The 25,198-nt window shown below is 41.4% G+C and overlaps 2 protein-coding genes across 2 annotated transcripts; one reads left to right on the plus strand and one right to left on the minus strand.

Moving 5' to 3' along the window:
- Positions 1-11,748: 11,748 nt before the first annotated feature.
- On the minus strand, positions 11,749-12,740 carry LOC104448173 (cold and drought-regulated protein CORA). The gene is made up of 2 exons (XM_010061963.3): positions 12,580-12,740; positions 11,749-12,105 (listed from the first exon to the last, which is right to left on the minus strand). Exons 1-2 carry the CDS (start codon positions 12,689-12,691, stop codon positions 11,915-11,917), a joined length of 303 nt encoding a protein of 100 aa, XP_010060265.1. The 5' UTR covers positions 12,692-12,740; the 3' UTR covers positions 11,749-11,914.
- Positions 12,741-19,831: 7,091 nt separating this feature from the next.
- LOC104451310 (probable long-chain-alcohol O-fatty-acyltransferase 1) lies at positions 19,832-24,943 on the plus strand. The gene is given in 4 exon segments (XM_039314283.1): positions 19,832-20,090; positions 24,443-24,522; positions 24,636-24,718; positions 24,720-24,943. Coding segments are annotated over 4 exon segments (645 nt in total). The 3' UTR covers position 24,943.
- The last annotated feature ends 255 nt before the right edge of the window (positions 24,944-25,198 follow it).

Here is a 25,198-nt window from a genome sequence, read left to right on the forward strand (position 1 = left end):
ATCACTTGAAATAAGATAAGATTGTTCATAAAATTCATACAAACGCTCCAATGCATCTTTTACCTTGTAATGCATCTCTTTAATTTTCGATTCATCATCATAAATTTGTCCATACAAGAAACTCACATAATTTAACTTGGCTCTAGGATCTAACACAATCGCAATCAACACCATTATATTCACTTTATTCAAGCTTTCATAATATTTGTCAAATTTTTCTTTCATTTTCACACCCATAGCTTGAAGCTTAGGATACGAAGCATTGACCGCATCTTTCAAATATCTATACAAAAGAGTTATCCCTTCAAAATAATCATTTGAAGTAACATATGAAATCCCAGACATCTTATTAGTGGCATTATAGAATACTTTTAGAAAATCCGAAAGAATAATAGTATTTTCTCAATCATCATCACTAGGAGTTTCATGATTAAGCTCACTTACAAAAGATAGATCGTGATCTTCCATCCTTTCGAAAGCTTTTCTAAACTTTATGGCGGTGCCTAACATGAGGTAAGTGGAGTTTCATCTAGTGGCGACGTCAAGAACTACTGAACCCTTATAAGTGAACTTTTCTCTCTCAATGCAAGATTGAAATCATTGGGCTCTCGTAGGAGAACTCCTTACATACCTAACCATATTTCGAATACGTGCAATTGAGTCAAATGCCGTAGTTAATCCATCTCTCACAATCAAATTTAATATATGAGTTGTACACCTCATGTGCAAAACACTACCATCTAATATCAACGACCTTTGTTTCGAAAAATTTTCCCTCAAATAGCTAATTGCAACTTCATTCGAGCTAGCATTATCCACGATAATTGTGGACACCTTTTTTTTTTTCTATTTCCCACTCCTCAATGCATTTCTCCACCATTTTCCCAATCTCCTTACCCCTATGACTATGCATCACCACAAAGTTCATGATTCTTTTATGCAACTTCCAATTTTCATCAATGAAATGTGCAATGAGACACAAATAATTCAGATTTTGATTGGAACTCCATGTATCAGTCGTGAGTACGATCCTAGAATTAATCTTTTCAAAATAATTCTTCAAATAAGTTATTTCACATAAAAACAACTTCATGCAATCTTTTACCACTGTGAAACGTAATACATGTTTGAAGAGAGGTTGTAACTCAGTAACATATTCACGAAATCCAACACGCTCAACCAAAGAAAAAAGTTTGCTCATCAAGGATGATGAACTGAGTAAGCATGTGCCTACAACGTTCTTGATTAAATGACCATATCGATAAGACACTACCAATACTAGAATCTTTTCCTGCCTTGCCAGCCATGTTGACATTACGTGGTACAAAGAATTTATGCATCTTATCTATATTATGGTGAAACCTCTTGCATGTGGTCAAGTGCTTCCTCATTGCAGAAATACCGTTAGCAACATGGTACTTAAGCATGGACCCACAATGAATACACTTCACTTGATATATTTTTCCATCATTATCACTGATTCTCGAATAATGATTCCAGCATTCGGATGTATATTTCTTATTATGAGGAAGGTGAGAACTGGGTACCTTATTTATGGCACTCGAGGTAGAGGGTGCCTCTTATTCAATTTCATCGCCAGAAACTCATATTTCGTAATCGGAGTCATCTCCTCACATCCCTCCACCTCCATTGACGTGTTATCTTGACACATTAATTTCGCACTACACAACAATAATAGAATATAATTAGACATTTCAAAACAGAATATGTAGGCAGCTACTAAAAACCAAATCAATACACAACTTTCCCCTCAAAAAAACGCTCTTAAGTATTGTAGACAATTAGCTTTTACTAAATGATAATAATCTGTGTATTTTCATAGATGATAACTCGTGCGCAAATGACACAAGCTAAAAGGAGTCCAATTTGATCATGCATATATCCATTATGCGGCACATTATTATCCTTCTCTTATATTACCTCTACAATTAAGGACCAGCAATCCAGAAAAGCCACCCAAAACAAAGAAGTTAAGCATCTAGATTGCCAAAATTCAAAAACACCGGCTTGCCCAAAACAAAGAATTGATCAGAGCAGTTTCATTGAGCAAGTAGTCATAGACCACAACTTGCATTTCTTTTCTTGTTCCATTAAATTGTGAAGGCAGTGACAACTTTGTTTTATGTAGAAGTACCAGCTTTACTTGAGCAGGTTACAGAAGAAAAATGAACTGAAATTTCTAATGGGGGGATGAAGCATTCGGATCTAAACCCACAAGATGCTGCCACTGGTATAATGATGCTATCAGAACTCCATCAATTTGAAATTGTCAACATAATGATATGGTACATTAGAACTCCATCAATTTCCAGCAAAATGATGCTACAAAATACAAATGGCAACTCAAAATTTGCTGCCAACAACTTGCTTATCCAAAATTTGAACTCCAAAAACAATGAAATTGACACCAGAGGGACTATAATCACTAAGCAATCTAGTCTTAGAAATTAGGAATCAATCACTCACTCCCTCCACTTTGGAGCAGAAATGAAATTCACAGCATTTGATGGTATTACCCCCGAGATCGTACCCTTGGAGTGAAGTTCCAGGAAATCCAATTTCACCGGGCGAGCGGCGTCCGGCGGCGAAAGGGACGTTGGTCGCTGGTCTTTGGGCAACAGGCGTCGGGCATCGTGGCTGGGCCGCGTCGGGTCATCAAAGCAAAGGCGGAGACAGCAGTAGCGGCGTCGTGGGTAAGAATCGGAAACCTAGTGACCAACAGCTACGATCGAACGGCCTGAGGATGGAATCACGGCAGGAACGGTGGCTTCTGGCGTCTGGTTGCAACGACGGTGGAGCAAAGGAGGACCCAACAGCAGGGGCATCGGGGCTTCTGGCACGAGCAAGGACGTCGGTCGCTGGTCTTCGAGGCAACGGCAACAGGCATCGCGACTGCTGGCATCGAGTCGTTGGAGCAGAGGCGGAGACAGCAGCAATGGCGTCGTGAGTCAGAATTGGAAACCTAGTGACTAGTAGCTAGGGGTGTGCATAGTCCGAGTGGGCAGTTCCCGACCTAGAACCGGAAACTGCCCGCTAAGGACCGGTTCTGAAAAATTGGAACCGGGATCCACTCATTTGTTGCATGGATCCACCTGGGAACCCGACCGTCGGTCCGGTTCAGTTCCCGGGTGGATCCATGGAGCCGATCTTAACGCGAAGGTGAGTTGTGGCGTCGCGGTCACGGGCGATCGGGCAAAGGGCGCTCGTGGCTGCTGGCGCGGTGGTCAGCGCGGAGGCAAGCTATGGCATCGCGAGTCACTAGGGTTTTAATGTCAAGCGATGGACGAGCTCAATAGATCGGGCTACATCCGTTCGCCTCGCGCAACTCCGAGCCGAGATCCTTGGGAAACCGACCCCATATCGGAAAAGTCGAGAACAAAGAGGGACGAAATCTACCGTGATTTTGACGCAAAAGAGAAGTCGAGGTGGGTCGTCGACTATGGTTCAAGCGTGGTGGTCAATGGCAACTCTCCCTCACACTCTACCCTTACTCGCAGCTCTCAGATCTCACTCGATCTCCCCCTCTCTTTTCAACGTCTCACAGATCTCTCTCTCTCTCTCTCTCTCTCTCTCTCTCTCTCTCTCATCATCTCTACTTGACCCCCCTTCATCGAACTCCAGGAGGCCCTATTTATAGGCTGAAGGGTCCGGTCGACAGGGGCATTTCCACTGTCGGTCCTAGGCACACCAACCGGCCTCCCTCTTGGTCGAACCGGCATCTCAACCTGTCTTCTCCGCGTAGGCCTGCTCGGCATCAAAGGCGTCCGCCAAGACGTCCCCTCCGTCCGGGTTTCTCACCGGATCTCGCGCTGCTCTGTTCGGCAGCATTGATGGCTCCTGCGAGGTGTCCCCTCCATCGTCGGTCTACCCTCCTCTCTCTCTACCCTAGGTCGTCCTGCGTGCCTTTAGTCTTCACCGAGCGTGGTGTCCACTGTCCAGCACGAGGAAGGAAGGAGGAAGAAGAAGAGGAGAGGCCCGGACTACGGAAAAGATGAAAAATGGATTGGGCCAGCCCGCATGAGGGAAAAGAAGAAAAGAGGGGAAAATAGGGAAAATGGTCCGGTATCGCTAGGGTTTGTTTTAGTATATTTTTTTAATACTAAATATTAATCGGTCCGGTCCGGGTGGGCGGGTGAGCGGATCCGCCCATGGAATTGGGAACCGGGAACCGGACCGGTTCCCTCAAGAACCAGCGGTTCCCTCAAAAACCACCGGTTCCGAGGGTTCCAATCCGGTTTCGGGCGGTCTAGGCAGTTCTTGGGTATTTTGCACACCCCTACCAACAGCTACAATCGGACGACCTGAGGACAGAATCGTAGCAGGAATGGTGGCTTCTACCGTCTGGTTGCAGCGGCGATGGAGCAGAGGAGGACCCAGCAGTAGAGGCGTCGCGACTTCTGGCGCGAGCAGAGGCGGTGGGTCGCGAGCGGAGACGAGCTCGGCTCAGATCTGCCTGCGTCGGGTAGTTGTGGCGAGCAAGAGTCAGAGCAGCGTTGGCGACAGGTAGAGGCAAAGCACGGCAGCGACGGGCGTCGAGCGGCAAGGGTTCGCGCGAGCAACGTCGGCGACGATGGCCTTGAGGGCGAGCGGCGTCCGGCAGCGAAACTCAAAGCGGCGTCCGATAGCGTGAGTTCTCTCCCATAAATCTGAAAGTCTGGACTCGAGAGCACCAAGCGGGGAGGGGGCTCCTTTTGAACCCTAACTAACCGGTTCTGGTTCCGGTTCCGCGACCGATTCCGGTTCCGATTCCGCGACCGGTTCCGGTTCCAATTCCCAGAAAAAAGGAACCGGGAACTAGAATCTGGGAACCGGAACCGGTCCTTTAAGAACCGGAAACCGAACCAGAACCGTGCTCACCTATAGCTGCGACCCCGCCAGTCTCTCTTTAGCTTGTTGTTGGCCTCTTGTAGCCACATGCAACCACACCAATTGACCCCAATGGAGAAAAAGATGAACAAGCACAAACAAGGGTCAAACTGGAAAAAAAACGATCAGCGTGGATAGTTTTGGAAGATTTTTTTTTTTTTTTAACAAACCCTATGCTTCTTGCATGCCGAGAAAGCTGACTTTTCCTCAAGGTGGGTGTCAAGAATTTTACTAAACACCCAATATTTGATCCGAAGAGATATGGATGCCTAAAGTCCCTTCCCAAAGTCTTTTCTAGACGAAACCTTAATAACTAGCCCCACACAAGTTATAAAACCGGGTCCTTTGCGCATGGTCTTGTATGCCGAGACTCAGACGTTCCGGCCGTTCAATAGGACCAAAGCATCGTGCGACCTTTCTGCCTAATGAACGAATAGATTAACACAATCTTGTTTGACGTTGCTTGAGGCGGGATTAAGGTCGACGGGTAGCACGCAGTGACGGGGGTTATAAACCTGCACCTGGCCAATTTCCCCGTCCCTGCGGACGAGCACCAGGAGATCCTGGAAGACACTCGAGTTGCCACTAGACCAAACAATGTCGATTTGAGCCGGATCGTGCATTTTCGCGTCGCTGTCTTTGCATTCGTTTGAAGACCTGTCAAGCAGTATCACTTCTCCGGCGAGATGGTTGGATGAGCCGACGGAGATGCTTACGTTTGATGAGTCAAAGAGGACGTATGTTCGATCAAACTGGAGGAATTTGAAGACGATTCTTCGTTTGTTCGCATGCCTTTCAAGCACGTCTTCCGTAGGGAGTGTATGGCTGAGTGCTACGAGAGGAGAAACTTAATACTTATGTCCACTTTGCCGCCCCGAAGCTATGCACACTTATTAGCTAATTAATTCTATTTGTTTATCCCCTACATTCACAGTTAATAGGGAAAATGATAATTATAAGCGCCTTTGAACCGAGTACAGATGTACATTTCTTGTATAATAATTTCGTTGCAAGCCAGACTTTTTCACTCTGTTTGCTCATTTCTTTTACTGATTACATGTTCGCATCGTTGAGAAGTACTATGATTCCGCAAGATGTTTCAAATATATGCCTTTTTCCATAGAATGCATATCCATCGGCCATCAGTACATGAAAGTATCTATAAATACTAAACAGGAGCAGTATCATCTTCCTTGACGTATAGAGAGCTCGGAGCTTTATTATTCACACACTTTCCCTTACATACTGCACTAGCTAGGAGGAGCAACATATGGCACTTCAGTAGTTTTCTAGTTTTTCGGGGTATTTTACTTTCTTCTTTCTGTCGGCCGTCGTGACAATGCTACTTCCCATGATCACTGGGGCCGCCATGGCTGCCATGCCCATGGTTGTGGTCATCGTCATCGTCATCATCGTCATCGTCATCATCATCGTCGTCGTCGTCATCATCATCATCATGATCATGGTCGTCGTCGTCGTGATGGACACAAGCACTACGGCTGTACCCCTTCCCAAGACTACCGTGGCCTTTCCCGAGCCCATATTCCTTCATGCTCTCTTACATGCGCACAAAAATTCAACAGATTATATATACATGAAGTACGTATACAGAGAAGATAGATGAAGTAGAGTGGAAACTTACGAGATGAATTAGTCTCCTCGACAAGCTCGCGAGCTGCAGCCTCGTAAGAGGAGACGAGAAGAAGCATGGCGAAGACAAGGCCACAGAGCACAAAAACCCTAGAGGAAGCCATTCCTCAGTGCACCTGAAGGCAGTGAAACAAAGAACTCGAGTTTGCTCTAAGTGATGAATATGAGGATCGAACTTGCATGGTAAGGTCACCTTATATATATAGCCTCAGAAGCGTAGAGAAAGGAACTTGCTGGCGGACCAAGCAAAACGAGCGTAGCCTGTTAGATCTTACCTATAGTAAGAGGATTGTCTTCTTATACAATACACATAGTTTGGATTTATCTAACAACACACATAGTTTGGATTTATCTAACAACTTGGCAAGTGACAGCCTTAGACTGCAAAAAAATTCTGGCGAGATGGTTTCGTATGGTCATATAAAAGGTCCTGGATACTAATGGTTCCAAGGTTATTAGGATGCATTCGCGGATCTTGACATTGGCACATTACGAGAAACGACAAGTTCAACGTTTAGTCCCGAAATTTTCTTATTTCAGCATCCAGAATGAGATCGACTCAAGTTGTTCAAGTAAGCTTGAGTGGGAAAATTGAACCTTGTGGGATGTGATCAATCCTAAATCGGTTAAAAGTTTAGGTCACCTACCGCTCTACAGTTTACCACATTTGTGCAAGGCATTGTATAGGCGGACATGTAGAAACGCGCAATCTTTTTTTTAACATGCATGGATGAAGAACAAAATTTTCATTGCTAGAACTTCTTTAAGGGTTCTAACTATTATTTTGTTATCAATCTCACAGCGATAACGGATTACTCTAAATCAATTTCAGACATGCATACTTACAATGTTACAAGTATTGTCGTTTTGGTGCTATTGAGGGTTGTTAATTGAGCCACGGTAACATATATCTTTTCAGATGACCAGCAAACATGAACACACATTGTACGCACGCAAGAAATCAAAAGTCGAAACATTAAGCAAAATTCTCTTTTTTCTAAATAATTGGATGCTATGTACATTACATATATCAATACATATATCAATTGGTTCATTAAATAAAGAAAAAAAAAGTTGGTAAAACTACCCGATCCAATGAAATTGCATATGGAGAAAGATAATTTTCCTCCTAATCTAAGCCCAAACGAAAGCAAAAGTAGAAATCTCGACCAGCCATTAGTGAAGTCCTGCTAAAATGGTAAGGTAGCTTGCCTATTGGAAAATAGATACAAGTACTTAAGACACTTCAATGGACATGTGAAGCTGGAGCTTCATACGCTCACTTGCTCAGGTGAGCCAGTAGGAATATCATCTCCGTCGACGCATAAAGCTGGAAGCTTCGGTTTGTTGGTCACTCACACACATTCCATATACAACGCACAGGAGTATGTACTAGAAGCAGCAACTTAAAACTCAGAAGGTATCTAATTACATTCTCGCTGTCTTTACTTCCTTCTATGGGTTGCCTTTGTAGCCAGGCTATTTCCCATGCGCCATGGCCGTGGCCATGGTCATGGTCGTGCTCATGATTGTTGTCGGGTTCATTGTACTATATGTACTACATCTCATCAGTATATCATCTGCATATGTAATATATGATGTTTTTGTTGGAGAAATCCTCTTGAAGTGTTTTGAAGTTGACAAAACGTTTCCATCAGTCTAGTCTGAAGACTTGCAGACTCTACTATTCAAAGTCTGAAGACCTCCGGACAGCCAGACTCAAGACTCAAAGTCTATCCTCATTGACAGTTTCTAATTCGTTGAAGAAAGGCTATCCAAAACTGGATGTTTCATTAAGGATGTGACCTTATCGACTGGAGAAGATCTCTTGGCTGGATATGACATAACGGAATCCTTTGTTTGATCATAATTGATTTTGAAGATTAAGGATCCGATGATTGGCAAAGTATACTTGGAATGTTCTACTTATGGAAACCGAGATCCTGATTGTATGGGCGAACAGGATTGATGGGCTATCGACATGTTCCTTTAATAGCTCGAATGATCTTCCTAATTGATTACGTCCAACGGGTAGATTGGAGGAATTCCTTTGGAAAATGCCAACAGGTATGAAGGCTATATTCGTGAGAAACCTTGAGGAAGTGTGGTAGAACATCTACACTGTGGAATCAAGGAAAAGCCGTGCTGTAACTTCTCTTTTGTTCATAGTGAAATCCAGCCGGTGGGCTGTCAGTGTGGAAGAGTGGACGTAGGCTTGGAATAAGCCGAACCACTATAAATCTTGTGTTCAATTTTCTCTTCCCTAACCTTTACTTTACTTTGATCGTATTTTCATTTCTATCGTTTGCCTAGAATTGCTTCCGTATCTCGAGAAATTGTTTGTGCACCTATTCACCCCCCTCTAAGTGATTATACTAGCTATCTCAGTTTTTTCCTAGTAGAGATCAGAACTATCACATAGGTGATGGGATTCAAAATTCCACTGCCAAGTTTCTGTCAAATCATTTCATTCGAATGAGATAATATTTACGTGCCCGGATTTCCCTGACTATCACGGGCTTCTCATCGTAAGAATGACGAGAGATGATTACTTCATAAGAAACATTAGTAGGGAGTGCCATTTGATCATACATACGAACCATGTAGAGAAGTCCGGGGGAAGCGATATCAACGAGATGAATGAGTTGCCTCGGCAAGTTTGCAAGCTGAGATCATAAGAAGCACCGCAACGAGGAGGCTGCAGAGCAGAAAAACCCTAGTGGAAGCCATTTCTCAGTTAAATTGAAGCAAAGACTGAGTTTGCTCCTGATGAAGAATGATTTGCACAAAGTCGCACCTTCGTTATAGACTCCAAAGAGCTCGTGGTGGGACAGGGTATAAACATGTGCGTGCTAGCAGTGGAAAATATTTATTAGATCCAGGAAAATATTGGATTTCACTTCTACGTAACCACGCCGTTTCAATTATATATATGTGAAGACTTGAGTACACTTTAAAACTTGTAAAATAATATAGTATTCCTAAAGATCAACAATTGGGCATACACAGTAAGACCTCATCTTCCTAACTTTGAATTCTTCTTATGGATGAGTTATAAATATGGACATCACCCACATTTATTTAAAGTTAAGTTTTCATGTGAGAGATGTCCAATTGGTTAAACAAGAATTAATTTCTCAAATAAGAGATCTTACATATAATAAAAATTATTATTGTTATATAGGGGTTAAACATCACGTTCTGTGTACAAAAATATCATAACAATCCATCCTTTTGGAACGTATCAATCATACGTGTTCTTTCTAATCAGGAGGAATTAATGCATATTCTTCAATTATTCTTCATATTAAATTATGGCAAATCAAAACAACAGAAGAGATATAAGTATTCCAAAGTCAAATATTGTAGATGTAAGTCCAGCAAGAAACTTTCAGCGACAGGGTTTTTGACGATCACGATCAATAAAATGGCCTCCAAGATTAGATAGTGACGTGCCGTCGTAAAAAAAGTTGACGCTTGGTCCATATATAACCTTATCTTAGCTTCGAGATTTAGATCAACATGAAGTTCATATAAGTCAGCCTCGGTGGGGAACTTGAGAGGCATGTGGCAAATCGGTTTAGATTTAGGTCATCTATCGCTTTCCTCTGCACCTCATCCATGTAAACACACATACAAATATGCATACGTGAAGGGCTCTAGATGTTCTTCATGAATACAGACGTATGATAACCTAAATACTAATTATATGATATCCCTCCGAAATAATTTACAATATACGCGATAGTGCAATGAATTTGGTCATACATTATAGTTGATTCTTCAACATGTGCTATCAAATAACAGCCGTAACAAAAACAATTACCTGAATATATTATATTCACATATATATCTTGTATCATTTGCTTATAACTTGATATTTTTTAAATGATTGCATACTCAATCGATAAGTTCAAGGTACACGATGTCCGTAAGGAATTCTCTTATCTTACGCAACAGTTCATTGTTTTAAGATGGTCTCATCGCTTTTACGTTTTTGTCACTTCATCCGCAGTGATTGGAGCAATTCTTTTTATGCTTTGATTGGTATCACACGAAACATATACATACAACTATACAAGTAAAAGCACCTTGGAGTCTGTGGATAAAGTTATACGACTTGACTCAGTCCAAATTAAGTTCCTTTATTATTAGAGGATAAGGTAAAGACCTTGCAAAATGGCAATCTAAAATTAATTACGTTGAAAGCAACACGCAGATATCAACAATTTGAAGATTTTACATTCAAAAGCGAGTGTTTTTTGTCCCAAAAAATATTGGCTTAATATCAACATTAGCTGTACAATCCTTGCCTTGCTATTTCTCACATCCTACTTTTACTTTCTCAGAAAAAAAGAAAAGAAAGAAAGAGTACGCAATGAGAGATAATGACAAAAGGATATAGGTTGAGTAGAAATGCATTTCCGCACCGGGTTTCATTTCGATTAGAGACACACGTGATAGACTGAGTAGACAAGAAGATTTTTGCACCGTAATGTCCTTTTCGGGTTCTATATTGTTGCAAAGCCCACTACATGGGACATTTACTTTTGAATTAAAAATTTGCGACAGGCAATCTGCAAAGAGCCATATTTTCTTGCATCGTTGATCGAAGGAAAGTTTCTTCATTCATACCTTTGACTAGTGTATCGCACCTTACAAGTCATGATATTATAAATATTATCACCACATAAAAAAAAAAAAATAAACGAGAGCACCATTCAGAAGTTCAGTTGAAGGAATTTCCCTGAAACCAGGGTTGGGGAAAAACATGGGCTATTTGCAAATCCGGATGAATGATGCTTGATGCAACGGTGACGTGAAATACTTTCACACGTTCCGGTTGTTGATTTTCCAGTTGGTTATTCATAAAATAATGGAAACCTGAGTAGACGTTCCTCCGCAGTCACCATGTCCAAAGTTGAAACAGGTGCATAATCATTCTAAGAGCACAATACGTACCCGCTAGTATTTATTGAATTAAAACATAACCATGCGTGCGTGCATAACTTGCACTTACTTTGGGAGTCCTCATCTCTAATATACGTTCTCATACCCTGAGCTGAATCCGACGTCTCCAATAAGAAAAAGATGGGAAACTCGAGAAATAGCACTTGCTATACAGAGCTAAGGGATAGAATTTGTCGCCAATTAAAGTGGGTTTTATTCATTCACATGCAAACACCAGTGGACATTTGAGACGACTCGTACTTGAAATCACCAAAAGAACAATCTGAAACGCAACAAAGCTGCTCATGACAGTGGAGAAACCATTTTATCCAACCATTATTGCAGAAGCTTTTAAGCTTCTACGAGTTACATGGCATACATTCTCCTACATTCCCAGCAGGATGATGGACCCAACTGAGTCCATTATCTAGTTCTTGACATCTTCGGTTTCTTCCGAAGGGTGACCACCATGATGACCACCGTGGCCGTGACCGCCGTGGCCGTGACCCCCGTGACCGTGACCGCCGTGGCCCTTTTCATAGCCACCTTCATACCCCTTTCCACCGTGGCCGTGTTCACCATATCCTTGGCCGTAGTTAGCCTCTTTCACGCTCTCCTCTGAAATATAAAGGCAGAGTATGTGATCATATCTGAGTCCACTAACAGATAACATGTAATCTAACTTACTGTGTATGAATACGTAGAGTAGTAAGTTAAGATCAACTTTTGAAACTGCTACTGTTTTGTTGACCTCTTTATGATGTACGTCACATCTTAATATTCTACAACATACCTTTCTCAAAATTCATAAATTAATTAATCTACCGTGAACAACGGAAGCTAACAAGACATTGACGGAACTCTCGTAATCAAGTTTGCAATTCGTTTCGTCTATCGCCTCGATAAAAACATTTCTACAAATAATTTTCCATGATTATTTGTCTGTCTGCCTTTAACAAACACGAGTGCTTCCACGACGGACAATCACACGGAAACATATATACACGTCAAAAGTGAGAATGCGTTTCCCATCAAACTGAAGAGAACTAGGTAAGTAAATTGAGGGAAGACTCCATTGTCGAGAGCACTCACGTGACTGAGTCTCCTCAGCAAGGTCACGAGCCGAGACCTGCGCGGCCATGAGAACGAGAACGGCCAGAAGCAGGCCGCACAGGAGGAAAACTCTGGAGGAAGCCATTTTCATCGCTCAAGGCTAGCGGATCACCAAGAGAAATTTGAAGGAAGACTACCCAAGTGAGTGCGTGGCTCAACTCCGAACTGGGGCGCCCTATTTATAGGGTGGGAAGTGGGAGTACAGACGAGGGGGTATGAGCTGTAGCGGGACCCACATGATTTGTACGGTTGTGATTTGCTTAAATCCGGAGGAGATGCGGCCAAAAGGCTTCCCGTGCAAGAGTCAAAGATTAGATTGAGTGGTGGGAGCCGCTCGTGATATTGTTTAAGTGCCGTGGCGAGTGGAAGTTGACGAGTTCTTCGAGATCAGTAGTGTCTGGGTGACTGGGTCTCTTGCTACGAGGCATTAGTCATAATCTAGGGGGGCAAAATTCAAAGATGCGGCACATGGAGTCATTATATACTTTGTGCCCTCTCTATTGCACCCCAACTGCTCACACTTGACTAATTACGAAAGCTTCTTTTCCTGCCAAAATATAATGGAGAGCTTGTGAAAGGGTCGAAAAGAAGATGAACAAAAAGTTGATAGAGTCACGAACTAATTGAACACGCAACATTACTAAATATCGTAGCGATAAGATGTTACCCCTTTTCACTTGAATTATTATCGTGGTAGTGGATTAAAATATTATATTCAAGGCCGATTCGTCTGTGTATCTTTGTGCATGCTGTATCTCACATTAATTGCGCTTTGAGCGGTTAGGTATGGAAGGCATAAAGAGAACCAAATGCCTACGTCCTTCCTCACGTCACCCGTTGTCCTACAAGGGACGGGCTCTGCACCAACACGTTGGATCCTCAATCTACCTCAACCACAAGTACCGGTTGCAGACGTTCGTCTTATTTTTCCATGCACTGCACGATTCTCTCTCTCACTAGATATTAAATTGCCGACACAAAAGTTTGAATAATTGAATAGAGATTTTTGAGAGAGCTGGACCTATGTTGAATCCACAAGACAAAAGAATATGAGTGCCTGTTCATTTTTTTAAAGTGAATGATTGTTTTTGTCCATCATGTTATAATGATATGAAATCTATATTATTGGCATTTCATTTGTGAATAATGATATCATGGTCTCATGATTTTGCCACCATCCATATGTTACCATTGATGGATGTCCCTAAATAGATGTAGCTTACATATCTGATGTGGTTCGGTCTCTAAGTGGGACTTTGCATCTCAAGAAAAGACTTTACCTCCAAAATTTCCACCTAATGAAAATATTGTTTGGTAATCAATGTAAAATATACTTTTAAAAGCAACTTTGGACTGACAAGCCCTATCTTCTCTCCCAAACCCCCTTAAATTCATTACAACCGTTGCCACCACTCACCGACGGCCACACCACCATCCAGACTAGACCGAGACCTCCCCTCGTCCGCCGAGAAAATATTGGATAGTCTCGGAGCGCCAAGTCACCGTGCACCCTGACCAATGAGAAAGTGACGCGTTGCTCCACGTGAGCACGAGCGGCCCCACTGATTTTTCTGCACAAAATATATTATTTTCTCTTTTCTATTTAAAAATTTACTGTCATCGATAGACTTGTTGCATCTTTTTTTCTCTCTTTATCTTTTTTGGAGTAGGCCTGCACGCATTAATGGCGCTTTCTCTCTCCTCCAGCTTCCCTTCCCTCCTTTCTTTCCTTCTCAATTCAAAATTTTCGGTGAGAATTCACTCTCTACGTTGCGTTGCTTCTCCGGCTTGTTCCGGGGTTGGGTCATCTCTGCTCTCTGGCCCAAAGCACGTTGCTCCTCCGCCTTGCTCCGACGCTCACTCATCTTCGCTCTCTGCCCCAAAGCTTGTTGCTTCTTCGGCCTACGTCGTTGTGTTCCTTCTCCGCCTTGCTCCAGTGTGGTTTCCGAGCGCAAGACGGTGAAGAATGTTCTTGCTGTAAGTCGCAGACTCCAAGCGACAAGAAGTTGCAGCTCTCTCCGATTTGGCTTCGGATTTGCTACGTTCGTGGCTCGTAACAGTGAGTTGATTTGGCGAATGCTTGCTGTGACCGGCTGCACAAGCTGCTGGTGAAGAAGATGGAGGGGTGGACCGGCATGTGTAGCGACAAAGGTGGAGAGAGAGAGTGGAGGAAGGTGATGGAGGCGTCGTGCGGAAAGATGGATGAGGAGGTTGGAGGGAATGGGGTGGACGCGTCAATGAGGATGGCAAGGTTGACGGCGGTGGTGGCGGTGGTGGGGAAGGAGGTGGCGATTTGAAACTTCCAATACGATTCAATCGTTTTCAGGCGATCGAATTTCTATCATTTCATTTCATCCAAATGAGATCATAAATGAGGAGAGTTATGGCTTTCGGCATTTTGTAAGTTTGACAGTAAAGAGTGCCTGAGTGATATGGTTCCTGATCAGTTTTTTTTTTTAAGTGACAAATGCACTAGACGTATTAAAATTTATCACGAAAATATAATAAAGTCTTAAAATTTCTAAGATTTAATGGAGTTTTAAAATTTATCACAAAAATATAATCAAGTCTTAAAATTTCAAAGTTTTAATCGAGTCCTAAAATTTCAAAGCTTTGTAAGTTGTATAATTAACGGAATGGAAAGCATATTAAATTTGGAGGATGAGCATAGTAATTGAAGAACGCCACCGCCTGTACGCGCTTCGTAATTGACCGACTTGGTGGGCATACGGTTTGCTGAGCACGATGTTGAGGAAGTTTCGCTGGATAGATCTTAAGGAAGGAATTCCGCATGAACACGATAGGATCAAACTTGTCCTGATCTTACCCTTGGTTTTCGCTTAAGGATTCTCTCGTATAATGTCATGAGCCGTAACGGCTAGAGTTATATGCGGTGAAATTGACGAGGTTTATACATTTTTTTTGGCACGTTGAGATTCATTTGGTAACGTTTCTGTTTCGAAAAGTAATTTTTTTCAAAAATAATCTTTTTCAATTTCTATTCATCGGAATAACTTTTCAATAAAAAAAGATGTTTAGTAACTACACAAAATTTCTATTCTCAGAATAGTAAAAGAATAGGAATATATTCGGTACAATTCACAAAATTTATTATAATGTAGAATTTCTTTTTCTTGGGATTCATTTAGTAACGCTTCTATTTCGGGAAACAATTTCTTTTCAAAAATAGTCTTTTCTATTTCTATTCCCTAAATAACTTCTCAATAAAAGAACGCCTTTAGTAACTATACAAAATATCTATTATCATAATGGTAAAATAATATGAATATGTTTGGTACAATTCACAAAATTTATTATAATGTATAATTTCTTTTAATTTTTCCTTATTCTTCCTTACGGCCATTGCCGATGACCACCGATGACGCCGCCCGCCACTCGTCACCATTGGTCACCGTGGATCTGTAGTCAACCGCAGTTGTTGGTGGTAGTGAACAACGGGCAGCGGCAATCGGTGGCGGCAGGCGGTGTCGTTGGTGGTCATCCATGGTGGGGGTGGTCGGCGGCAGCGACATCGACAATCATTGGCAACGACAACATTTGGCAACGATAGCGTAGGTCAACAATGGTGGGCAACGATGGTTGGTCAGGTAGGTGACAGACGATAGAGGGGGTGGCAGTCAATAAAGAATAAAAGAAAAAAATGAAAATGACTTATTTCTATAAATTATTTTCAAGAATAAGAAATTACTTTTTTCTACTTCTTGTTTTTATTCAAAATCTATTCCTCAACCACTTTTCTATTTCAGGGATTAAAAAAAATTAATGACGTTACGAAACGGATTTTTATTTTTTTTGTTCTAAGGAACAGAAGAGTAGAAATTATGAAAATAGAAACGTTACCAAATAGGGTCTTGATGGTTAGATGGGATAAGAACAAACGACAATATGCCAATTTGCCGACTAGAAAATTATATATTGTATCTTGCAGCAATGTGCTCCATCACTAATTGTAAAAAAGAAAATTATCAAAACAATTCTAAACTTATTGCAATTTTTTTCAATTTAATAATAAACTTTTTTGTCAATTCAATTTTAAATATTTTGCATTTGTGCTAATTCAATCTATCCTATCAATTTTGGTAAACGGGTGCTAATATGGATGCTAGTCGACAATGGCTATTTAGTCAACGCTGATGTGTCACTTTTTAATATATTTTTATTTTTTCTCTCTATTTTTTTTTCTCTTTTCTTCTTCCGTTGGCCAGTAGCTAGAGGCTAGGGCTAGTGAGGTCGACCTCACGATGCTAACCAAGGTCTCGCCTAGCCAAATTTGGGCAATCTCGACCTTGCCTAGTGATAACGAGGCTAGCCTTTACCTTTGCCCTTGCTGTTGTGGTGCTGGCCAAGGTCTCGCCCAACTAGATTTGGGTGAGGACGAGCCTCACCATGATTGGACAAGCTCAACCAGCCCTCACCCTCGCCAACATGGAGCTTGCCAAGCCATATTTGAGCGAACTAAACCTTGCCCTCGCCACCCCCTAGTCCAACCAATGAGATTGACTTTGCTGGCCTTTAGTCTTTGGATCAGTGAGAAGAAGGATAAAGGAGAAAATGAAAAATTAAATAAACTAAAAAATTGAAACGATTGAGTTGACATAAATATTAAATATTTAAAATTGAATTAATAAAGGAATGATTTAGGGTCAAACCGGAAAAAATGCAATAAAAAACTTGATGATGACTTGAGTAGAAAATGTGATGAAGTCGGCAACATGTCCTTTTCGGAATTGGCGTGCCGTTGTTAGTCAATATGGCGAAGTCCTTTTCTATTTTTTTAAGTTTCTTTGGTCAATAAAGACAGCTTCTTCACGTTGGCCAAAGAGGAATTGGTGGTGATTAAGGGCGCATTTAGTAACGATTTTATTCCCAACAACATATTGTGATTTGAAATTATTATTTTTTATTTTGTTCCCGAGAACAATTTTTAAGCATTTTAAACTGTTTGGTAACTATCCAAAATTTATGATTCTGAATAAAATTGCGTTTGGTACCGTACTCGTTGATTCTGTTCCAAATCAATTTCTTTTCATTTTTAAATAATTTTTTTACTTTTTACTTATTTTCTTTTTATTTCATTTTTTTCTTTTTTTTCTTTCTTTTTTTCCTTTTTCTCCTATTCTTCTTCTTCTTATGGCCGATCGCCGCCGGTTCGATCGGCCGACGAGGACCGGCGACCTCATCGGAGCGTTGTCGGCCCTCGTCGGCCGAGCCTCGCCAATAGTTGGGCGAGGCTCACCTAACCCCGCCAAGGCTCGGCCTCACCAACTCGGCCTCACCAAGAGCCGGGTTGACCTCGCCGGGCCGGGTGGGCCGGGCGAGGCCCACCTTGCCACTCGCGAGCCTCGCCCGGCCCGCCGAGGCTTGGCCTCGTTGGTGGCTAGGCAAGCCCCGCCCGGCCACTAGCTCACCTGGCCACCGGCGAGGCTTGCCCGGCCTCGGCCACTAGCGAGGGGGGCGTTGCGAGGCAAGCCTCGCCGGGCCAAGCGGGCCTCACCTAGCCACCGACGAGCTCGCCGGACCAATTCCGGCGACCGGCAGCGGCGTACGGTGGGGGACGGCGGCGGACGGCGGCGGACGGTGGCGGCGGGATGGCGATCAATGGCGGCGGGACAGCGATCGATGAAGAAGAAGAAAAGAGAAGAAGAGAGAATATAAGAATAAAAAGAGTTGGTTTTGATTCTTTGATTTGTTTCCGGAACAAAAATCAACTTTCTTTTTTATTCTTGATTCTATGCCAAATATACTTTCGGGAACAAAAAAATAGAAATTTGTTCCCGGGAACAAAAAATTTACCAAACGCGATTCTATTCAAAAACTATTCCTGAAAACAAAAAATCAGAATCGGGTACTATTTGGATGATTACCAAACAGCCCCTAAGTAGTTTAATATTGTGCAGCAAGCAGCTTTGATGCGCCACCATCAAAGCTCAACTTTAGTCCTTGTTCTGATTTGACTGTCTGACTCACATGATTTATGCCCGGACATACCAAGGCCAGTCGAATGTTATACCACGTTTGGCGCAATGAAATAGAACGGGACAAAATAAAACGAAGTTGAGGAAGGAATGGAATAGAAGAAGCATTATAATTCTTGTAGTTGCTTGTTACGATGGAATAAGGTAAAAGGAATTTGTTGATTCCTTTTTTTGGGTTGAAAAAAATTGAAATGGAAGGAAATGGTATCAAAATGTCTAAAATATCTCAAAAATGTAATATATGAGGAAGAAAATAAGGGAAGCGCTCAAAGTAATTGTTGTGATGATGTTATTATTATCAAGGTCATTTTCATGGTGGAGCCTTGAAGTGGGCATTTTTCCTCCTTATTTGGTGGAATGCTCATGTTATGCAAGGAGGTTATGCTCAGGGTCAAAGAGGTTAGCTTGCGATATACGAAACAACAATAGACAGCAAATAAAAATGACATATCAAGAAAACAGTCGCCAATAAATGAGCAATATAGATCGGCCTTAGTAGCAGGATTGTTCGTAAGTACTTATGGATAGAGAAAGTAGCAGTAGGACGGATGATCACTTATGTCATCTAAACTTAGACTTTTCCAGTCTTGGTTAGCTGTCAACACATTCAATTGTGTCCTCTCTCCTTCAATTGGGTTGAGTTGCATATAAAGTTTACTCTTATTTTATGATAATAACAATTCATGTTTCGAAGTTAATTACTGTATGGCTTTCTTAATACTCCTGTTATGAATATGTATTCTAAATCTTTCAGAATAAATAATAGGGGAAATGTAATTACGCTCAAAATAAATATTCATATTGGAATAATTTTGTTCTATCGAACACAATCTCATTTGAACAACATGAGACAAAACACGAATTGTAGAAAGACAAATCCGAATGCAATATAACACGGTACACAATTTCATATATTAATAAGAATTAATGTATATAACAATTTTTCATCCTAATTCAATTATTCAATATTGGTGGAGGAAATTACGAGAATTGCTTCCAATTATTGAATGCCAATATTTTCTCACCAGTTAGGCCCAACCGTACCACTTTCCCTTCACATGGCTAGTACTTCTAGTTCTTAATGAAAAGACGCAAACCAAGAACGGATTTGCCTATTCATCCCGCATAGACAGACATCATCAAGTTTTTTATGGTCGAAAGACATCATCAAGTTAAGACGCACCATACCTTAAGGAAAGAGAGGGGGAGCGCCTAGCATAAGAGAGATAGGGAAAATGGAAGAGGAAGCACGGAACTTCATCAACGTGTGGCTCACGGTCCTCTCGTGCGTGTGCTACTGCTACTTCGTCTCCTCTAGCCTCCCGCCGGGCAAGCTCCAGCTCTTCTCTCTCCTCCCCGTCTTCTCCCTCTTCGCCGCGCTCCCCCTCCAGCTCTCCACTGTCCTCCCCACTGGCATCACCTCCTTCTTCATCACTTGGCTCGCCTCCTTCAAGCTCCTCCTCTTCTCCTTCGGCAAGGGCCCCCTCTCCTCCAGTCTCGATTCCCATCCCGACCCATCGAAGTCCCTCTTCCTCTTCATACTCTTCACATGCTTCCCTATCAAAATCAAGCAAGCGCAAGACTACCCTATTGGATGCAAATCGCGCAATCCCAAGATCTCCATAACCAGAACAAGAACATACATAATTGAGTAAAAAGATTAACATATCTATTTTGGGATCCATCATTCTTGAAGCGGAAGTGGAAACACAATGTTCCACGCGCAAGTCATTATCCTCTATTGCCCTCCATATCACTAGCTCAATGAGGCGGTCCCCTCACGTTTAGCGTTAGGTAAACACTCATTAGATGATGATACATATGAGAATTAGGGTTAGATGAGAGACTTGAACACTATTCATAATCTTTCTTTGAAATCCTTTTAGTTTTATATGCCAATTTGCAACTAATGAACTTGTAATCTTTAGGCAAGTTAGTAAGTTTCCAAACATTGCGATGTTTCATAGATTGTATATCGTCTTTTATGGTATTTAATCACATACTTGATTGAGGATAAGAAACAACATTTATTTATGTTGCTAAATCAACCATGTAGTGGATATTGTAGGCATGCTCTCACAAATAGACTATATAATCTATCGAAATAACCTATCATCTTTTCCTAACAAATCTCCTGAGTAAAGCTACAACCACTCCATTCTATACTTGAGAGGTTTAAAAAAAAAATTCATCATAAATTATATCAAGAATAGTACCTTAAACCTCAACAAGTTTAGTCTATGATACAGGAGATTCCATAATTGTCTGTACCACAATTATCTGTATAGGCAAAGACAAAGACATAGTGATTTTTTATCGTACTATTATCCTTAATAATCTGAGAGCGGCTATCCTTTACAATTACGTCGAATTGTAGAAACTTTACAGTATGTGATTCGATAATACTTGTACCTTCTTTAGGGTCATAAAATTGATATCCATTTTAACAATCTTGGTAAGATACAAAATAATTCTTAGTGGATCTAAATTCCAATGCCATTACACCTCTAAATTTCATATATATCTAGTTTATAACTCAAAAAAAGTTTATGAAACAACTTTTGTATGTGAAAAGGTTGCTTTCAAAATATCAGCCCATAGAAGATCAGATAAATTAGTCTTACTAATCATACTCATCACCATATTCAATATGGTGCATTCATGCCTTTTGGCCAAATCTTTTTGTCAGGATTTTCAAGTATAGTAATTAAGTTACCACCCTAGAATCTACCAAATATTTGACAAATGACCCTTTAAGCTATTTCACATTGTTATACTTGTCAAAATACTCACGGCCACTATTAAGCCTGACAACCTTTTAAGACTAATTGTAATTATTTTATTATTTATCTCGATAATTTTACTTCCACAATAATCTATAGAAGTCTATAGATAACCGTTAAAAGTAGACAGAATATCAACATTGTCAACTTTTCTACTCTTTCTTTAGACATGTGTGAGATTATTCCTTAAATAGAAAATTTTCGGAAACAACCTCTTTAACCGTATATGAGATGTATATGTCATTAGGACTTAAACATAATCTTTGCAAATGTGTCCTAAATTCAATATTAGACAAAACATAATTACAAGCCACTAAGGCTTCCATCATCTTATAGCAGTGCAGTTCACAAGCATACCACATTTTAAGTTTCCTGAATGGAATGCTTCATGGACAGTAAGCAAATTTTATTACTCTTTTCCCAAGCAGCAAATCATATGTCCACTACTTAAAATTTGAAGTAATAAAAATCTCAATAATAATAGAGTTATTAATTACAGAAAATGTGACTGAAAAAACAAGTAATGTATATAATTAGCATCATGTGAGTACCGTATAACTTGATATACAAGTACACATCTAGAGAGTTACACGCATAATCATATAATCACATTTGAGCAGAATACATAACATGCAGTTGTACACTCCCCACGTGAAAGCGGTTATGAGAATATATTCTAATTTTTGTTAATTCATCACCTTTGGACGTATGAACCACAAGAATCAGTCACTCCTCCACCACACCATCATGCATCCCTCCGTGAACTAATAATACACAATCACCTCATTTGAGAGTATGACAATGCATTAAATTAGGAGACATCTCAATTATTATACGAGACCGATATTTCTCAAATCCAATCAAGCGTGCCACTTTGGTGGTCACTACTCAATTGAATCCTTAAAACTCTCTCATACCAAGGATATAAACTTTACTTCTCACATACACCATATACATGTGATTTTAACTTTAATTATATGGGCAGCATATCACTAAAATCCCATATGATGCTAATCACACTGCCTTATTCATTAATAAAAATTAATCATATACATATATATATAACCTGAAAGACAGACTCCAATGAGATCACCAATTACAGCAACACAAGAAACTTCTCATAACATAGAAGCAAGCATCTCTTGTGCACCCCGATTATAGATTACCAGAACAATATAAAAAGAATGCTGATCCAGAGAATCTATCAAAATTTAACATCAATAGCAATATAGGATACCACATATCGACAAGCCTAACAACTAATCAACTATTGCTTATGAGTTTCATAAGGCAAAAAATGAATCCAAGGCCAACAACTAATTTATTAGCCAATTTTTTTTTTAAGTAACAAATTATCATTGTAATCAACTAGTCGCCTATTAATTAAGTCAAACTAGAGAACCAAATATCTAAACCTTTAACAGTAGATACTATTACTCTGTGTAAATGTTATCATACTCCTAATCAATAAAAAATATTCAACTTAATGGACATTAACCAATGACCAGATGAGTTTAGATACAATATGTAATGACTTAATTGATATGCCATACCCACATTCAGCAGATGTGTTAATTAGTACAATCAGTTTGGTCATAGGTTCTTAAGACGTCCATCATTCAAAGGTTACCAGCATGTAAAGGAGTATGCATGAGTAACCAAAAGTTTCATAACCTTTTACCATTTCTCATCACTTCAATACATAATTCAATTACTATCCTATAATGGTTGTATCTCATTAAGCCAGCTTCAGTTCACAATAAAGTTTAATTTTTATTAATTAATCATACAATTATAATGTTTATGTGATAACATACTTGTAACCCAATACTTGTATTTCCAAAATCATAGAAAATACAAGAAAAATATGCAAAAATACACTAAAAATACACGTATTTAGGGCTTTGTATGTATTTTCACATCCATAAAATCATCAAACGTATAAAATAAATACACCACAAGATAGAAAATGAACATACGAATCCAACGCAGCCAACCATGCGCCGATCCGATGCTCCACGCGCTTGCACGCACCACCTAAGTGCATGGCGCATGGAGCCCACAAGCGAGCGTATCTTAACCGGTCAAAACTAGTCCAACCGGTAGCGGTCAGACCGGTTCCCGGTTCGACTAGTTGATCGGTTCGGTCAACTGTTGACCGGGTCGAGTCGGGTCAACAAGTTGGGTCGGGTCGGGTTGGCCGCCAATCGGTCCGATCGCTGATGTCACTATGGCGTCAGCATACGCGCGTGTGTCGCACGTGCAAGCCGTGCCCCACGCGTGAGGGCGCGTGACCGCGCGTGGGGCGCGTCTCCTACACCCTGACGGAGCGTGGCCGCGCGTGAGGGCGTGTGCGGAGTCCTCCGGCGATGCGCCACCCACGAATCTGCTCATCTCGTCGAGCCCGGTCCCGAATTTGTGATTTAATTTTATTTTTATTGAACAAAAAATCACGAAAATCACAAATTATGGCAAAATTTTATGTATTCGAGTTCTAGGATTATGGTTACTCTGATACCACATGTTGGATGCAAATCGCACAATCCCAAGATCTCCATAACCATAACAAGAACATGCATAATTGAGTAGAAAGATTAATGCACCTATTTTGGGATCCATCATTCTTGAAGTGGAAGCGGAAACACAATATTCCACACGCAAGTCATTCTCCTCTATTGCCCTCCGTATCATTGGCTCAATGAGGCAGCCCTCATGTTTAGCATTAGGTAAATGCTCCTTAGGTGATGATATATGTGAGAATTAGGGTTAGAGGAGAGATTTGAGCACTATTTATAGAGTTTCCAGCCAGCCCTCATTACGGGCCAAGCTCAACTCAGCCCACACTAGACAGCCCCATATTAGACTAATTAAGAAATATTCTATCTCATCTTAGATCAACCCTGTTTTACGGTAATTATAAAAAAATAAATTATAATATCAATTAATATAATCCACATTAGGAAAACTCTTACATACCCATCTCTCCAAACCCCCAAATTGCCCCTCAATTTGCCCTCAAAACTGCTCCTTTACTGGATCTCAATCCTTGTGTACGATCACCAGGACAAGCTGCTATTGCAGGTTGGGCATGTTTATTTGGTTTCCTGTGTCGAATTCGAATAAGAATTGAGGTCGATGTTGATGTCTATTCATGTTACTGCGAGAGTTTGTTTATTTTCATGGGTTCTGTTATTTTCGAATTAGTTGCAATTGACTTCTTTTCATTCGTGTTGGAATCGGGGAACTGTGCTTGTAGGGGCACCCAAAGTGGGTCCTGCTTCTCTATTCGTGCATGCTTTATCTCTACGTCGACATGATTGTGGGGCTGAGCAACGCCGCCGCGTGCCATCCTCAGCATCGAGCTTCAGATGCCCTCCGACGAGCCCTACCTTTCCACATCATTCCAAGATTTCTGGGGCCGAAGGTGGAACCTCACCGTGACCAACGCCCTGCGGCACACCGTGTACAAGCCCCTAAAGTCGTTCCTCGAACCGCACTTGCAGGCCACGTGGGCGACGGCGGCTGCGGTCATGGCGGCGTTCCTCATGTCCGGGCTGATATGACGTGACACGTGCGAGGCCTACTTGGGAGGTGACGGGGTTCTTCGTGCTGCAGGGGGCATGCGTGGTGGTGGACGTGGCGGCGAAGGCGGCGGTGGGGGAGAGGTGGAGGCTGAGCAAGGCGGTGTTGACACCACTAACGGTGGGGTTCATGGCGGCGACCGCCATGTGGCTATTCTTCCCGCAACTGATCAGGAACGGGGCGGACGCGAGAGCCATTAAAGAGTGCAAGGCTTTCGTGGAGGGGCTGAGGCCCAAG

This window comes from Eucalyptus grandis, chromosome 6 (genome assembly GCF_016545825.1).
Source record: "Eucalyptus grandis isolate ANBG69807.140 chromosome 6, ASM1654582v1, whole genome shotgun sequence".
NCBI classification, from domain to species: Eukaryota; Viridiplantae; Streptophyta; class Magnoliopsida; order Myrtales; family Myrtaceae; genus Eucalyptus; species Eucalyptus grandis.

Excerpts from the sequence above, each read along its gene's own strand:
- LOC104448173 (XM_010061963.3), bottom strand. The coding sequence starts at position 12,691 with ATGAAAATGGCTTCCTCCAGAGTTTTCCTCCTGTGCGGCCTGCTTCTG. Across the intron at positions 12,106-12,579 it reads TGCTGAGGAGACTCAGTCAC|AGGAGAGCGTGAAAGAGGCT; the intron begins GTGAGTGCTCTC and ends TTTATATTTCAG.